The sequence below is a fragment of the Rhipicephalus microplus genome, chromosome 5 (assembly GCF_043290135.1).
Source record: "Rhipicephalus microplus isolate Deutch F79 chromosome 5, USDA_Rmic, whole genome shotgun sequence".
Taxonomy (NCBI): Eukaryota; Metazoa; Arthropoda; class Arachnida; order Ixodida; family Ixodidae; genus Rhipicephalus; species Rhipicephalus microplus.
Window position 1 is genome coordinate 120,130,577 of NC_134704.1, and position 16,931 is coordinate 120,147,507.

At 45.4% G+C, this 16,931-nt stretch overlaps 1 protein-coding gene across 1 annotated transcript; it reads left to right on the plus strand.

Moving 5' to 3' along the window:
• The first annotated feature begins 408 nt into the window (after positions 1 to 408).
• On the plus strand, positions 409 to 12,959 carry LOC119183987 (tetraspanin-33-like). The gene is made up of 4 exons (XM_075894594.1): positions 409 to 522; positions 2,994 to 3,318; positions 7,452 to 7,608; positions 12,418 to 12,959. The coding sequence occupies exons 1-4, from the start codon at positions 409 to 411 to the stop codon at positions 12,827 to 12,829; spliced, it is 1,008 nt and encodes a 335-aa protein (XP_075750709.1). The 3' UTR covers positions 12,830 to 12,959.
• The last annotated feature ends 3,972 nt before the right edge of the window (positions 12,960 to 16,931 follow it).

Below are 16,931 nucleotides of genomic sequence, written 5' to 3' on the forward strand. Positions count from 1 at the left end.
ACAACCTCATTTTCTTTCATTTGAAGCATCTATGCTGAGTTTCTGCCACAGGGATGTTTTATTCGCCGTTCAGGAATACATCACTGCGAATAAACGATTTTTTTGCTAAGCTATGGTCTCTCTATTTTTCTTTTATTTCTTTTTCTGCAAATTCGCAATTGTCGCTTCAGAATGTAATCAAATAACAAAAGTTTTTAAGAATGAAGCAATGCTGAAAGTATCGGGCAAATTCACCTTACAATCGGCTAATCCCCTCCTTTGGGTACGAGCCCTTTGCAGAGGAAAACAACAACAACAACAATTCTCTGCATTGGGTGAGAGCCATGAGATGAGAAGAAGAAGAAGAACATACACGAACGTGTATATTGTGAACCACAAAGCAGAGTCCTTTCCAACCTCATAAGCTGCATGTCCCGGCCACATAAGGATGAAGGTGGTGCAAGCTCACGTTCAAGTGGACTTTCGGCTCCGGTCAGCAGCCCGCAGCCTGAGACAACGATCCTTCTTGACGTCAATCCAGTGGTGAGCTTACCACAGTATCGATAGTGCATTATTGATATGATAGGTTAACGTGCGGGTCAATATTGTATTTTTTAACGTTCCAGGATTACCATCATAAGTTTCCTGCTTGTTTAAGTAAATGAAAAGCCTGCTCCAAAGAATCAATCAAAGTAATAGAGCTCTCCGCAAATCTCTTCATCAGGTATATAAGCAATATTTTTGTTTATCCTATATCTTGCACATAATCCAGCGTACCTTCTTATACTCTACTTATCACAAAACTTCTAAGCCCATCACTTGTTTGCTCTGCGCATGACATTATGTGTGTAAAGCGTACCCGTTAGGACACAATATCTAATGAACCAATAGTCGCAATTCAGGTCAGTATTTTCTAGGCTATAAGCTCAGAGAGCGTGAACAGATTATCAATTACGGAACATATCCAAGGCGAGAAACTGTGTTTAAAAAAGTATATAACAAATTACGGTACTCGGTATTGTACTATATATGAGAGAACTAAAAGCCGTCCTATGGGTCTCACACTTGATGAGGTCGTATCGACGAAAAATTCAGAGATTACCGAATTCACTTATCAGCACACCACTGTGTGTTTAGAAAAAAATTGGCAGCATATCCCAGAGTGAATGAAGGAGAGTGAGGCGAAGCATTCGTCCGTCCATTCGTTCTTGCTTCCGTCCATGCATGCGTCCGTCTGTGTGACCGTCCATGCGTCCATCCGACTGTCCGTGCGTGCGTCTGTTCGTGTGTCCGTCCTTGCGTTCGTCCATGCATCCATCCATGCATCTGTCTGTGTGTCCGTTCGTCCATCTTTTCAACACTACAAGTACCACCATCTCGCATCTTTTCATCATATATTCCCCATATAGAAGCACCGCCATCCAGCGGACATTCCAAGCACTAAACGAGAGGTGGCACGCGCATACTTTCTTGCGGCTTGCGCTTCGGGTCTACTTCTTACCTTTAACCACCTCGAGTTCATGGTATATACTAGTTCACTGTGTTCATGGCAATGCGGCCCAATGCTCGCTAAACCTTTGTAAAACGAAGGAGGTTACGCACAGCGAGTGTAACGTAGCAACCATTTCCTGTCAGATAGTGCTCAATATACATGCCAATGGCTGCTAATGGGAAATGACAGACAGGGGAATCCGACATTTACTTTCTTACGGCTTGCGCTTCGTATCTACTTCCCACCTTCAAACACCTTGAGTTCATGGTATATACGAGTTCACTGTATTCATGGCGCTGCGGCCCAATGCTCGCTAAAGATTTCTAAAACCAAGGAGGTTACGCCCAGCGAGTAAAACGTAGCAACCCTTTCTTGTCCGATAGTACTCAATGTACATGCCAATGGCTGCTAATGGGGACAGCAGCGTGCGCGTTGACTGAAAGCCGAATGCTGCTGTCTCTCATTCCCCATTAGCAGCCATTGGCTGGTACATTGAGCAATATTTTTATTGTTAAACAACGCACAGAAGAAATCTCTCACCGGCACCACCTTGGAGGTCGAATGTTTACCTATTTCGAGTATGTGTCACTGGTGGTTACGTACTACGAGGAACGCACAAGCCACGCCATAAGGAGCTTCGCCCCTAAAAGTACTGCTCATGCTGCACACCCGTTGACTAAACACGTGTTAAGAATTCAGTCAAAGGCGTCTAACTCACGGTGAAAGGTGAGAACTAGACACGAAGACCAGATGTCTAGTCCGGCCGTGCCACCTCTTGTTCAGTCCTTGGAAGGTCCTCTGGATGACAGTACTTCAGTATGAAGAATATATGACGAGAAGTTACGAAATGGTGGTACTGACAGACAGATAGATGCACAGACGGACGGAAAGATAGACGGACACATGGACGAATGCATGGATGGCGCATGGACGAACGCAGGGACGGACTCACGAATGAACGTGTGGATAGACGCATGAATGGACGCATGAATGAACGCACAGAAGGACGCATCGATAGACGCACGAATGGACGGACGCATGGACGTACGCCCTGAAGGAAGGATGCACGGACGGACGGATTCACGGGCAGACAAACGGACGCCTGGACAGACAGACGGACGCATGAACAGATGCACGGACGGTCGCAAGGACGGTCGCACAGACGGACACACGGGTGGAAGGAAGCAAGCACGAATGGACGAACGCTAGCATGGATGGACTGACGGACTGACGGATGCTTCATCGCCCCACTCATTATCTTGCACTTCATGGATTTACTGTGTTTTTTTTTCAACAGCTCTTCACCACTAGTATACCCTATATCCCTTATATTCGAAGAAATAAATGTATTCTGTTGTATCGTATTGTAGTGTATCGTACTGCATCAACCGGGAGTAGTTCAAAAAGAAAATGTCGCTTCAAATTCGTCAATTTACGAATTCCTAAGATCGGCTAATATAATAGCTGCCTATAGAATGCTGACGTGAGCCACTCATTGAAATTCGGTTTCTTCTCTTTGAAGGTGCGATGCCCGCTGCTGCTTCTCAATCTTCTCCTGTGGATCGTGGGGGCGTTCTTCATGTTGGCCGGGGCACTTTTTCTGGTGGAATCGTGGGAGTTTGAGGAGGACGAGCGCATCTTGGAAAACCTGGACTTTCCCGGCACGCTACTGTCGCACCTGGAGGTGCTGCTTTTTTCATTCGGGCTCGCCCTGTTCACGGTCAGCTCATGTGGATGCGTTGGGGCACTGCGCGAGAACACCTTCCTGCTCAATATGTACTCCCACGCACTCACCCTCCTGATTCTCGTCAACTTCGTGCTGGGTGTTCTGGTATTTTTTGTTCCTGGTAAGAAAATGTAGGTGTCTGAGCCTTATCGGTGACACAATGACAACAGGGAAATCGGGGAATCATTTCGTGTGTTCTTCTCGACAAATATATCTTGCAATTGAGAACTTGTCACATAGTTACCCCTTTCGGCTTTTTTGCATGAAATATATAGGCCAAACTTCATCTATTCAAAAAACGGAAATGCGTTAACCACTCAATAATATACTTAAATTGCATCAATATTGCGTGAAGCACAACATAACATGGAATGACTTTTTTAATTCCAACTAATACCATTCACGTGTTAGAATTATTAAAAAAATAAGCTACATGCGAATGCACTTTCCTACAAAACATAAGCCGGATCGTCCCTTTGCAGGGGAACAAAACTTGTACAAGGTGTAGCACACGAACTACGGAATCGGTGTGCCCGGCTTCAAGCACTAACCTGGCTTGTAATCTTCCTTCGTAAATGGTTATGTGTCAATGATCGCCTGTTCCTGAGTTAATACTTAAAGACCTTTGTCCAAAGCTACGAGGACCACTTCGAATATCCTTATCCATATTAGGTAATATTTTTTTAATAATTAGCATTTCGTTATAATACGCATTCCACCCAAAAAGTGCCCTGTGACAATAGGGGCTCCTGCAGTGATAGGATGCTTCGGAAGTTTTGACCATCTGGTGTTTTTTTATGTGCGCGGACATCGCAAAAAGCACAGAACCTTTGAAATTTACCTGCATGTAAATACGAACGCTGCGGTCGGAATTGAGTAAATCGGCCTCCATGCCATCAGCGGAGCACCGTAAACGCTACGCGAATGCGTTGGACTCACCTATTTGTTGTAAATGATACGCCTTGAACAAAGAAATACCAAGTCATTGTATTCAAGTTTCTCTTTAGATATATAACAAGCCTATTTTTATACATCCTGCCAGTTTGCTAAGCAATTACTGGTTTTAAGTGCGAAGCATTTTTAAGCGAATTTCGGCGACATTGAGCGTATCTATCTATCTATCTATCTATCTATCTATCTATCTATCTATCTATCTATCTATCTATCTATCTATCTATCTATCCATCTTTCTATCCATCTATCTATCTATCTATCTATCTATCTATCTATCTATCTAACTATCTATCTATCTATCTATCTATCTATCTATCTATCTATCTATCTATCTATCTATCTATCTATCTATCTAGCCGCCTACGACGTTTAGCTCTCCTGGCCGTTTTGATAATGGTATTATTACCAAATTTGATATGGCATAACAAGACCGTATGGAGAACACATTTGACTAGCTATAATATGAAAATCTAAACGTATTTGTTATGAATGTCAAGATTTACCTTTCATGGTTCTGAAGCTCTTGCGGTGGTTTAGTTCACATAGCATGTAGCAAAACTGGCATGGTATGGGATTATTGCATGGCGAACACAAGCAGCAGACCTTAACAAGAAAATCATGATATGCGTGTCATGTAACAACATGACTACATGCCACGCTCATGATGCGTTCGCAGCCGTTTCGTTAGCGTCACATATACCAAGTTTTGTATTACGGGACGTGATTGGATGGCGAAGGTATTATACCGGTGCAAACATAATAAACATGAAAAGCGTGTCATGTAACAACATGACTACATGCCATGCTCATGATGCACTGGTGGCCGTTCCGCTAGCTCCACTTATACCAAATTTGGCATTACGGGACTTGAATGGATGATGAAGGTAATATACTGGTGCAAACATGATAAACATGAAATACCTGTGATATATTAACATGACTACGTGCTACGCTCATGATGCGCTCGCGGCCGTTTCGCTAGCTTCACTTGTACCAAACACCGCATTACGTGATGCAAGTGGACGACATAGGTAAATGACACATCCAAACATGATAATTAGGAGATGCCGGTCTTGTGAATACATGACTACATGCCAAAGTCAAGGGGCCAGTACATTTCGAGGTGAAGCGGTGCGCGTGGTCGTTGGCGTTCATTTCATCGCGCCACGCCGGTGTTGCCACGCCAGGCGATGGTGCTGCCATATATTTGCAGGCGCGCTTCACTGCATTGCTTTGACGCATGCACGTTTGAGCGCGTCCGGCGTCCCTCTGTCACAAAAGAAGGAGACGCAGTGTTGTCTGTGTAACGCATCGACGTGAAATGCAGCGTGTCACATTTCTCGCTGGTTGCCGTCAAGCCGCGCCGATGGACGCTAGTCGCGCCGGTCGCGCCTAGCGTCACACTAAAGAGTGCTCGTGTTTTGCTAACGTAGCGTCACTGTGCCCAGCGTGCGCGCGCTTCAACGCTACATTGGATTATAATGGGCCCTTCAGGACGCACTCGCGGCTGTTTTACTAACTCCACTTATACAAAATTTGGTGTTACGTGTCGTCATTGGATGGCAAAATACATTACTGGTGCAAACATGATAATCCTGACACACTTGTCATCTAAGAACATTGCAACATACCACGCTCATAGCATTCTCACAGCTGTTTCGCTAGCTCCACACATAATTATTTTGGTATCACGTGACTTAAATATATGACGAAAGTAAACGACACATCCAAACATTATAATCCTAACACGGAAGTCATGTACGGCATCATTCACCTCCACCTCGTAACTTTGTGCTGATTTTAAAATGACATATCAACATTTCTCATTCGTGCTGGGAATATCATCGATTTCCACTGTACGTGGGGTCTGTCAATTTTTTGGCATAACAATATCCCAAAGAGCACCCTAACCACCCAACTGCCAACATTATTTTGGGGTGTTACAGCTGCGTGCGAATCTTCGCCGCACACGTACCCGACGGAATTTTTTGAAACGGGGTCGTATCAGTGACGTTACACACGTATGATCTTCAAAAAAGGGACCTTGCTAGTTTCGCTATTTTCTATTGCTATGCTCCTTTCATAGGCTTGTCTGTTCCCGGACGAGCAGTTCTCCGCAGGTGAGGAGGAAGAGTTGCGAGCTCACGTTCCTTGAAACAGAAAAAATAAATTCTATTTTAGGGACGAATCTCCTTTTGGTGTGGGTTAGTATCGCTTCCGTCGTAGTAGCCACCCCTGCTTCTCCCAATCGCGAAGCAGAGTGGTGGGTGCGTTGAAAAAGCTTGCGCTCGGATTCTTTGGCTGCGTCTCGTCGGTGTTACCCGCGTGCCGTGTGCATTCTCGAACGCGATCCGATGCATGGACGCATGCACGGATGGATAGGCACAAGGATGGATGAAAGCACGCGCGGACAGACAGACAGACAGACAGACAGACCGGTGACCAGACAGACATTCATCTATCCGTCCATGTGTCCATTCGTGCGTGCGTTCGTTCATTCGTGCATCACTCCTTTCATGCGTCCATCCGTCCGTCTGTCCATGCGTCCGTTCACGCGTCTGTCTGTTCGTGCGTGCATTCATTCGTCCGTTTTTGTGTCTACCCGTCAGTCCGTGTGTGCCTCCTTCCATCCGTGTGTTCGTCCGTTCCTTCGTGAGTCCCACTCATCGTCAGTCACCTTGTGCATATGCTGTCATTTTTTTTTCATTTTTGGGAGTGGCATCGCCAGATGGAAAAGTTCACCGCAAGCCGAACTTAATGAATTTCTGAAACATTCCGAGAGGAGAACCGATTCATATATATATTTTTTTAATTTTGAGTGCACCGCACCCACGGCTCGTAGAGCTTTTACGGCTGGAATGGTTAATCACGACGACATTTAGAACTCGAAGCGTGCAGATATGTCAAATGTGAAAATTATCGTAGCAGACTTCTCTTTCAGAGTAATAAACAATTAGTGCAAGAACTTATCTTGGGGCCATTGAATCTTAGGGCCAGCCCATATCTTAGGTCCAGGCGGTTGCAATTCATATTGCATCATATGTGTCTTTATTGGTGTACATGCTGTATCGCATGTTTTGTTTTCATAATTATGGCTGCCTCATTATCCATCACACATTCAGTGTTCCTGCAGCTTGTGTTCCTGCAGCTTTTACACGAACCATTTTTTGATGAACTGAGCACTCAAATGCTAACTTAGTTAGAGTAAGAACGTCATGAGTGCTTCCTCACAAATTTTTCAATTGTCATGCCAGACTACATGTGGATCTTCACTTGCTTTTATTCTACCAATTTTTTCAGGCAGCATCACGGTCGTGATAAGGACCACACTATCCGAAAGGCTGGTGGTTCAGTATCGCGATGCGCCAGACATTGAGAACTTGGTCGACGCAGTACAGCGCTACCTGAAGTGCTGCGGAATGACACACCGAAACTTTCGCGACTGGGAAAATAACATGTAGGTGTCACATTTTCCAGTCCATAATTGATTGCCGTGACTGCTGTTTCCAAACCATGAAAAGCGAAGCTTATAACACAACGATGCTATTGTTGCTTTATATTGGCGCTAAGTTGTCGTGCACTCCACTAAAATCCCTGAGAAAGGCTTGAAAATGCCAGTACACGAAAAACATAATGTGGCGGTGATTGTTCCTAAAAACGAAATACGGTATGCTGGGTGCACCTTTTTTATTATTGCTGATGGACAATAGTGCAAACGCATTTGGTAAAACCTCCTTCTGATCTCAACCCCATGCAACCGAGTTGTTTCTCATTTTACGGGGAACGTGTTAGAGCCAGGAACCTGTATAAGCTCCGAAACTTTACACAGATGAAAATGCGATGGGTAGAGTGACAGTGGGGCTGGTCTATGGGGAGAAGATGTACTAGTTATATATTTCTGTAAAACCTGACGAATAGCAAGACCACACATTATTTCCGACGATGTCGTAATTTTTCACACAGTTCCTAAATGGAAGCTCCTAAATCTACGAAAGAAAATTTAGTGTTCTTTCACCCGCATGAACGCGGGAAATGTAGACGGGGAAACAAACTTCATCAACTTCGGTTCGTTTAGCGGAGCAACACTGCGCATCAGCGGAAAATTACCGCCATAACTGATCCCAACTTCGACAGCACTATGTATTTACGTGCCCGGGGCTCAAAATTTCTAGACTCTTGGAACGTAAGTAGGTGGGACCATCTTTTGGCCGCAAGAAGGCAATCCTGCCATAAATAAATAAAAAATAAGCAAAAGAAAATTATATCTAAAAACATAAGTAAATGAAATGGTTCTGGTTATAAACAGAAGAAACTAATTAGAAAATTAGAAACTAATTAGAAATTAGAAAGTATAGCAATAAACTTTCCAGGACAATTGTTCTTCGCTTTTTATAAACACATGGGCTTCATCGTAGATTATTACACACTCTGCGCAGCCACGCAGTTAATGGGATGACACTGTTATTTTACCATGATAGTCCACAGGATCTCTGCACCATATGACAATGAGTATTTTTAGGAAATAGCAGTTTTCGTCGAATATGAATATTTTCGTCTATTTTCTGTTCAGTTATGGCAAGGCATTGCTGTTGCTGATGACGCTTCATTCGCATGTCCTCATATTATGGTCATGAGTAGGCATGGAGCCTGTAAAAATTCTGCAGCTGTATAGCAAAATCATACGAGCTGTAAAACTACCCATAGACTCTGTGTATCAAAATCTGAGCACGCCATTGGCTGAGATGGCTGTACTGCACACATTGTCGTATCACTTGTTGATCAGCAAGCCAACTATTACCCGCTATATTTTGTGTTTTACGTTGCCGCTACGAGATGACGCGACAGTCTGGTAGTTTACGTAGAATTGGCCAACTGCGTGTGCAGCTTTTGGAACGCAGTTTCGCAACTGGTGTGATTGAGTAACTCTGGCTGAATAGTACAATGTCTAATTTTGCACACAGATGGAGCCACTTGCCAGTTTCATGGACGCAACATTTGCGAAGGCGCAAAATTTCGTACTGTGCTCTCTCATGACTGGCTGAGGGCACACGTACCTTCCGTAGCACGGCGAACAGCTATTGAAACGGGATGTAACCGCCACCTCCCCAACACACGTGCTCATCATTTCCCCCTTCATACACACGTACCTTGGCGGTAGCTCTGTCGCAGATTTTTTTTGTCGCCTGTGGAGCTGACGGGGAGAAGTGACATCATTCGAAGGCAGGGTGCTATGACGACATTCAAAGCCCACCTCTTGAGGGCAAAGCAGCTACGACAACGAGAACGCATGGGAGGGGGTGTGTGTTCCCATTGTTTACACCTTGTTATCCAGTATGTGATTCTGATGATTTTCACATAGTTTTCTTCGTAAAAATGAACAGTGAACAGTGCTGTATTTATTTTGCATAAATTGGTTCCAAATCTGCGTGTTACACCGCAAATGTAGTCGAAAGACGACAGTAGAGAGTTTTAGTACTGCGTACGCTGCATACTCGGCGGCGTTGCGTACGTAAGGACGCCGCGTTCTGCGTAGTGCGCATGCGCAGACCGCAACGCGCACGTATCGCGTTATGTACGCAGCTGCTACGTACGCACGCATGAGATGCCTGCGTGCGTACGTATGAGGTGATCGCGCCGCTCTCGAACAAGTTCGCGACAGCGCGAGACTCCGTTTTGCAAAATGGCGGCATGGAATGCAAGCACCAACCGGCTCTGTGTCTTAAAATATGGCCATAATCTGGCTATAACACTTGGATTGGCTCACATTGGCTGTCAACAACACGTGCTTCTATTTTGTTTTACCAGATGACGCCACACGCTTCACGTTCGTTACGTACGCGGGTACTACGGCGTACTAAAAGCCGATTAGTGGCATACGACGCCACGTAACGCAAGGCGCTTGCGTGATGCGTACGTAGCACCATTCCGCAGTACCAAAACTCTCTAGTCTTCCGTTTGGAGAGAGTGAACAACACGTTTATCTGATGTTCTGCGCAAAACAAAAATGGTGGAGGGTATTCTGGAGGCGCTGCGTTAGAGTGCCTCGAGCGTGTAGCGGGGGCGAACCAGTGCATCGAGGCACGTTAAGGTCCTTAGATGAAACAAGTTTCCAAGGTAGCGACACCTTTCCCTTTCCTCTTCGCCTATGTTCCTGAAGCGCCCCCTGGAAGGTTTAAAACTTTCATCCAAAAGCAAATGTTTGGGTTCCGTTGCTACGGTGAATAGATGTAAAAACAAAAAGGAACGAAATAAGACGTAGCATAAACAGTTACCTTTATGAGCATAAACGGCACAACACAAGAGCAAGCGGCATGTGCGTTACTCAACCGGCAACGTTGTGCAGTTCTATACTTTACACCACTAGCCATGGCGTCTCGCGTAGTACATTTTAGTTCCACGGCCGCGGTATTTCGTCCAGTTCTAACTAGTCCACTCCTCCGATTGTGTTTTGTTCGTGCTGTGACACAGTGAACGTGCTTCTTGCTGGATCCTGTAAGTGGCCACATGGCGTGACGTTGTGACGATTGATTACAACCGGCTTGTGCACACGCAAGAAAAAAACTACGACCAGACTGGTACGAACACTCGTCCAGCAGCACTGCGATGATGTTTTTTTAAATGTGCCCATTTGGACAATCGTGATGCCAAGTGATTCTGATGCGGTGCTGGGAACTTTTTGAAAAGTGAGAGTTCTACTGGTCAGGTGTCTTGAAGCAGCGCGTTTCGGAACTGGTCAAGAGTGAAATGTTTCTGAAGGTGCGTTGATTACAACCTACAGCTGCTCTGTATACGTGCATACCCACATGTATTTGTACCAGCTGGCATGCACTAGACACGTATTACACGCGTGCCTGGCGTTTCAATAAAAACCGACAAGTGAACTCGCTTCGCAGATCCGCGACGACATACGTTGACGGAGTTGCACGAAAGCATCGCGTGTAATGGTTCAAAGTTGCATTTCATGGTGCGCTTCATCTCGGAAAGCACGAGGTAAGTTGAAGAGAGCGAAACCATTTTCTATTGTTTACGGCAACGCAGCATTGCTGAAAAACGCAAATGTTGCATTGAACGAGCATGGCGAAACAATTTTGGTCGACTTAGCGCACACCGAAACGCTCCTCTTTTTCAGTTTATGTTCTGGCTACGATTTTGTCTTTGGTCACGGCGAGAATCCGGCTGGAGCCATATGCGCATGCGTACTTGTTTCGAACCTTTTGTATAATAATAAATAACACCACCAGCCATTTGCAAGATCACGTGCAAGTAATGCACCAATTACAGACGCGGATGGCAGAGAAAAAGAGGAGTAATCGAGAAAGTGAGGAGGACGGCTCTAGAACAATGAGTGACGCTACTTTGTTTCATCTAGGGACCTTAAGGCACGTTAGACACGAGCGCCGTCTGGCACAAGCGTCCTCTTCGAAAACGAAGGCGTGCAGCCCGTGAAGAAAGGTGCGCGCCAGTCTCGGAGGTGATAAGGTGTTGAACGCAAAGTGACGGGCAGGTGCCACCAGCGTGACGTCGTAGCAAAGCGTTGGAAACACCTTTTTGAGCATCGTGTGGCACTGTTAGTGCAGCGCGATAAACGCTAACTTCCTTAGTGTTTCTTGTGTGTGCCTCTTGTAGTATAAAGGCAGACATACAAAACTTCGAAGTGTTGTTATGGCGCCTCAGATGTGCAAAGTAATTGCTATTTAATTGACGATCGCACAGCTATGAACGATAAACAATGAGCAATATTCGTGGGCGCTGCGAACGAGGTTGGCCGTTTGGTGCCGTTTGAGGTATCGTTAGGGCAGACAAACAGACAATTGTACAGACAGAAAGACAAAATTTTTCTGTCGAAGGTCTTCAAGAAAGACTATCGTCTTCAATAAAGCAAGATGCACCGTTTGTATTTAATGTTATTTACGCTGTCTGGCCCCTAAACCACCCACAGGACAAAAATTTATTCATGACGCTGCAGTTGTACACGACTCAAAAGCGAACGATTTCATCAATTCATCTATCCAGTTGTACGAATTATTTTGCTCAGCGTTCGAAGTGAAAATACCACGAGCACGTGCATCTACTAACAGAAATTGACGCTAGCATAATCATTGGTGGTGATTTAGGGGCCCATCATTTAGTTTGTTTGTGTGTTTTTTGTTGTCTATAAAGACAAACTTATTGTAGGGTTATAAGTACAGAGCTTAGCTGCAAAAAGTGCTTGACGTGGTTGTGTTGTACTCAGTTTACTAGTTCTTCAAACACCTTGTTTTAGCAGCTACTTCCACTGTAACCTGTCCAACCCGAGCCACGAGCGCTGCTCAGTGCCGGCATCGTGCTGTCGCGCGGACTCCAGTTACACGGGCATCTTCTGCGGACGCGATGTGCTGAACCTGTCCGACCACGAGGCTTGGTTCCGCGTGCATACGGGAAGTTGCCCGGACGCGGCTAATCGCTTTCTAAAGGAGCACGTCATGATCATTGGTGGCGTCTGCCTCATCGCCGTCATCGTGTTGGCCTTCATCGATATGGTCACGAACGCCGTGATCGATGAGATCGACATCATCCGCAAGTTATACGACCACGTGAGGTCTGCTTACAGTGGGACGCCGTATAGCCAACAATCTAATTTGCCAAATCGGGAATTGTTTAAGATCCAATTTTCTTCCCGGAACCCTCTAATCCACTAACGTGGCGTTCTTTTGTGACCTCAAGGTTTAATTTGCTTATATATTTTTGATGTGATCACACTCGAACTTATATAAAGAAGGAAGCCATAATACTGTATAATGGCGCAGAGAACATATATACATCGTGATGTGTGAGGTATTTTTGTGTGTATGCTGTGTCTTTAAAAAAATCGGCAGATACCACGTACCTCGCTAAATGGTGTTATGCGAAGTATACCGGCGTAAGGTGAATATGTTTTATTTTTTTTTTGATGACCGAGATTTTATCAAGTGGCGGTAAATATATGTACAAATACACGCACACACATACGTTAAATAGCTGCAGAAGTTTCATATTACCAGTGGAGTGCAGTAGTGTAACGATGCCAACAGTAACATGGATATTAGCAATAGCAAAAGATGGTAAGCTGATACGAAGTGCTGGTGTTTGTGCTGGTGCGCGCGAGGATGATAGCTCTCAATACTGCTACACAAATCAAGTTCAGCGAATGGCGCCTAACTACAATTTACGTTAACGTGACATGACGGCTGTATTATAAGAGTACATATGTATAAAAGTGAATAGCCAGTACTGCACCCACAATTGACGGTACACGAACCTTAGGGCCTATTTGAAATATATACTCGAGACCTGATGTGGCTCTGTGCAGGATACTTCGCTGCCATGCAGAATTCTAGAGTCCTATTGCAGCTGGGACACTGACATTTACTGTTCGCATTGATTCGGTGAACGCTGTCTATGGCAGGTTTTACTAAAGCTCAAGCGTTAATGTTACCCATGTGTGTTCTCAGAGTTCCTGAGTAGATATAAAACGTCTATCATCATTCGCGCATACCCGCATCCCAGTGCACATACCCGCCCCCGGTATGTGCGACTGTTTTTCAGAAAGTGACGACGTACTACGTGACGAGATGGTGACGAGATTCTGCATTGCGTGTGAAGCGCTAGCCCGTAGCAGTCTTCGTACTCATGTGCCTGATCTTCGACAACCACAGTCTGTGCTAGACGTTGTTGTTGTACTGTGAGTGCTGCTTGTAGTAAAGTGCAAGTGTTTGTACAATAAAAGGCCACTTTCATAAATTGACCTTTGGTTATTTTGTTCTTAGACACTGCATTTCGTATAATATTCTGGGTCTCTATTGATATTTTGCAGAAAAAAGCGCACAAGAAACGAAGACAAAGTTGGAGGAAAGGCACATAGCACTGTTTATATTTTTCTTTTTTTGTCATCTTTTTTTTGTCTGTTCCGGAAATGACTACGCACCAACTTACCATTTAACATAGTAAGGTCAGTGACAGCAGTGTAGCCGTGGCACATTAAGCCCCTTAACACCCCCGCATCGCAAACAATTTATATTTGCCATGGCATCCCGAAATCACACGCGACCACAAGTTCATGCCCCACTTCAAGTGAGCCAGGTGCCTTCCCCGAGGCCTTGTCCCCCTCCCCCCTTAAAAAAATATTCCGCCAACGCTGCCGGTAAGCGGTGCCATCGTTTCGGCAGGCTGGACAAGTGACAATTTGTAAACATATAAATATCAATGGAACGATGTACAGATAAAAACGAGTGCGTGTGATATTACCGATACCATTTTGCTGTTGTAGCGAAGACAGCTTCTCTGCTATTTCGGCCACTACACGAACAAAATGATGTTCATCAGCAAGGTCTCTGGAAACTTGAACACGTATGGCGCAAGATAAGTTTAGTGATAAGGAACATTCGGCGGCGCGACCACTGCGAAATGAGAATAAAGCTTCTGTGTGGTGCCTGAATGCTGTCGATCCATCAAGCACCACTCAAGAATATCGCAAGGGCAAAAATCGCCGCGTAGCGCATACAGATAAAAAGAAAAAAAATGACACCCCCCCCCCCTCCCTAATGGGAATCTTCTATACGGCCAAATGGCCTCTTGTTTACGACGCTTTGACACCTTGCTGCCCTCCTTCACTCAATATGCCGGTGAAACCATCGCGCGAGCCGACCACGCATGCCAGTTCAACTGCAACCATCTGAAGGCCTCACAGGAACACCAAAGGCAGCTCTACGATTCTCATCGTAAAAACTTGCACTTTTCGCCGGGTTCCCTTGTCCTTCTGTTGTCCCCCACTCGGCGCATTGGTCTTTCTCAAAAACTGCTCGCTAAACAGGACCATACGGTGTCGTTTCCCAGGTGACTGACATTACATAAGACATCGTTCCAGCCGATCGAAGTTTGTCATCGTCCGCTTCGAGCATTGATTGATTTGTGGGGTTTAACGTCCCAAAACCACTATTTGTTATGAGAGACGCCGTAGTGGAGGGCTCCGGAAATTTTGACCACCTGGGGTTCTTTAACGTGCACCCAAATCTGAGTACATGGGCCTAAAAAATTTCCGCCTCCATCAGAAATGCAGCCGCCACAGCCGCGATTTGATCCCGCGACCTGCGGGTCAGCAGCCGACTACCTTAGCCACTAGACCACCGCGGTGGGGCGTCCGCTTCGAGCAACATCATGTACATAGCTTGACTCAAGCCTTATCACCATCCTTCGACTGAATGCATGTAGATCAAGCACTGAAACGGAGCTTATACCGCGGTGGGGGGGGGAGGGGGGGTTGATACAGAAGAGCTGTCACAGCTTTAATGCATGAAAGTGAAGGACAACGACGGTTGCTGGTTGTTGTTGGGCTGGTGCCATCTCGTCCACCCATAACTCCGAAAAATAAATGACCTACCTGTAACATTATTATACAAATACTCCAAACTTCATGTGGCTTTGAACAAAACCTCATACTTTGTACGCTATAAAAAAATATGGCTTTTATATCTTCCACTGTCCTCTCAGAGCTTTGTTGGCAAAGTACAGTAATCTATGAAGTAGTTCCTGTGATAAGTTCCTTCTAAGGTTCCTTTCTAAGCGTCCGTTCCTTTCATCGTGTTTCCAGTAGCAGAAGAGCAACTTTGTTGACGTCTTAACACTTCACCTGTACGCGGCCTTACCACGAGCATTGACATCGTTCATAGCATCCATTCATACCAAACAAAGCTGTGCAACCTCTGGAACGCTCTTCTTCCCCCAGGATACGGCTACACGTTACCCACTTTCGTTCGTCCTACGAATAATCGCGGCGGGCTAACGGGAACACACGACGCGTGTTGTGTTTCCTTCTGGTCAGGCAGTAGAGTTTGATAACTGTAATATGCCACGACAGGGCGACCTTAGGCCAAGCTCGGCTTCCAATCAGTCACGCTCTTCTGGTTGTCGCATCGCTTTCTCTGGTAACACACTCACTGTTAGTATGCACCTTAGAGTCCTGCGGATGTCCGCTGGATGCCGATCGGTGATTTGCGTACGAACCGTGGACGACCGCGACATCCGGAAGCGGTTGTCCAGTGAACGTCCATCGGTGTTTAAATGCCCATTGGGTAACTACTACAGCTGCCACACGCATCTGTGACCACAAAGGTTTTATTATTTCTTAATGATTGACGTTAGTCTGCAAGAGGTAGAAGAATGACTAAGCGTTATTGTGACTACATCCACGTTAAGAAAAAATCTAGCTGCCTAACAATATTGTACATTGCGCAAGCTCTTTTATATCATTGTACATTAAACTACTTTTGTAAAGACACGCTTTACTTTTGTGTTTTCTTGATTCCTTTAAGGGAGGCATAAATCATGTTCTTTTTCTCAGGTTGGTACCATATATCACCTAACCCCTTCGTGGCGCCACTGATGAATAGCGGAAGCATATTGTCTCGCTGACGAAGTGCGGCATCCATGGTCAGTCAAGTTCCCCAGCACGGTTATATCTATGAACGCGTCTTTCAAAGTAAACCTAAAAGTTCACTGTGTCAACGAAGAACGTACATTATCATCATCATAAGTGTGAGCACTGTTCCATTTTAAAAACTGGATGGGGGGGGGGCGAAAGCAAAGTGCAAATACCCCTAATGCTGTTGTATTAGGCCCACTTTGCGCCCCCTGCCCTCTCAAGTGGCTTTGACAGACGTCCGTCCCTGTCCTGCTTCCCCCCATGCAGACACCTTTGCGTATGTTCGTAAACTACATCGACTGCATGGCGCCATTGTAAAGCGCTTGCTTCATATGCCAACCACG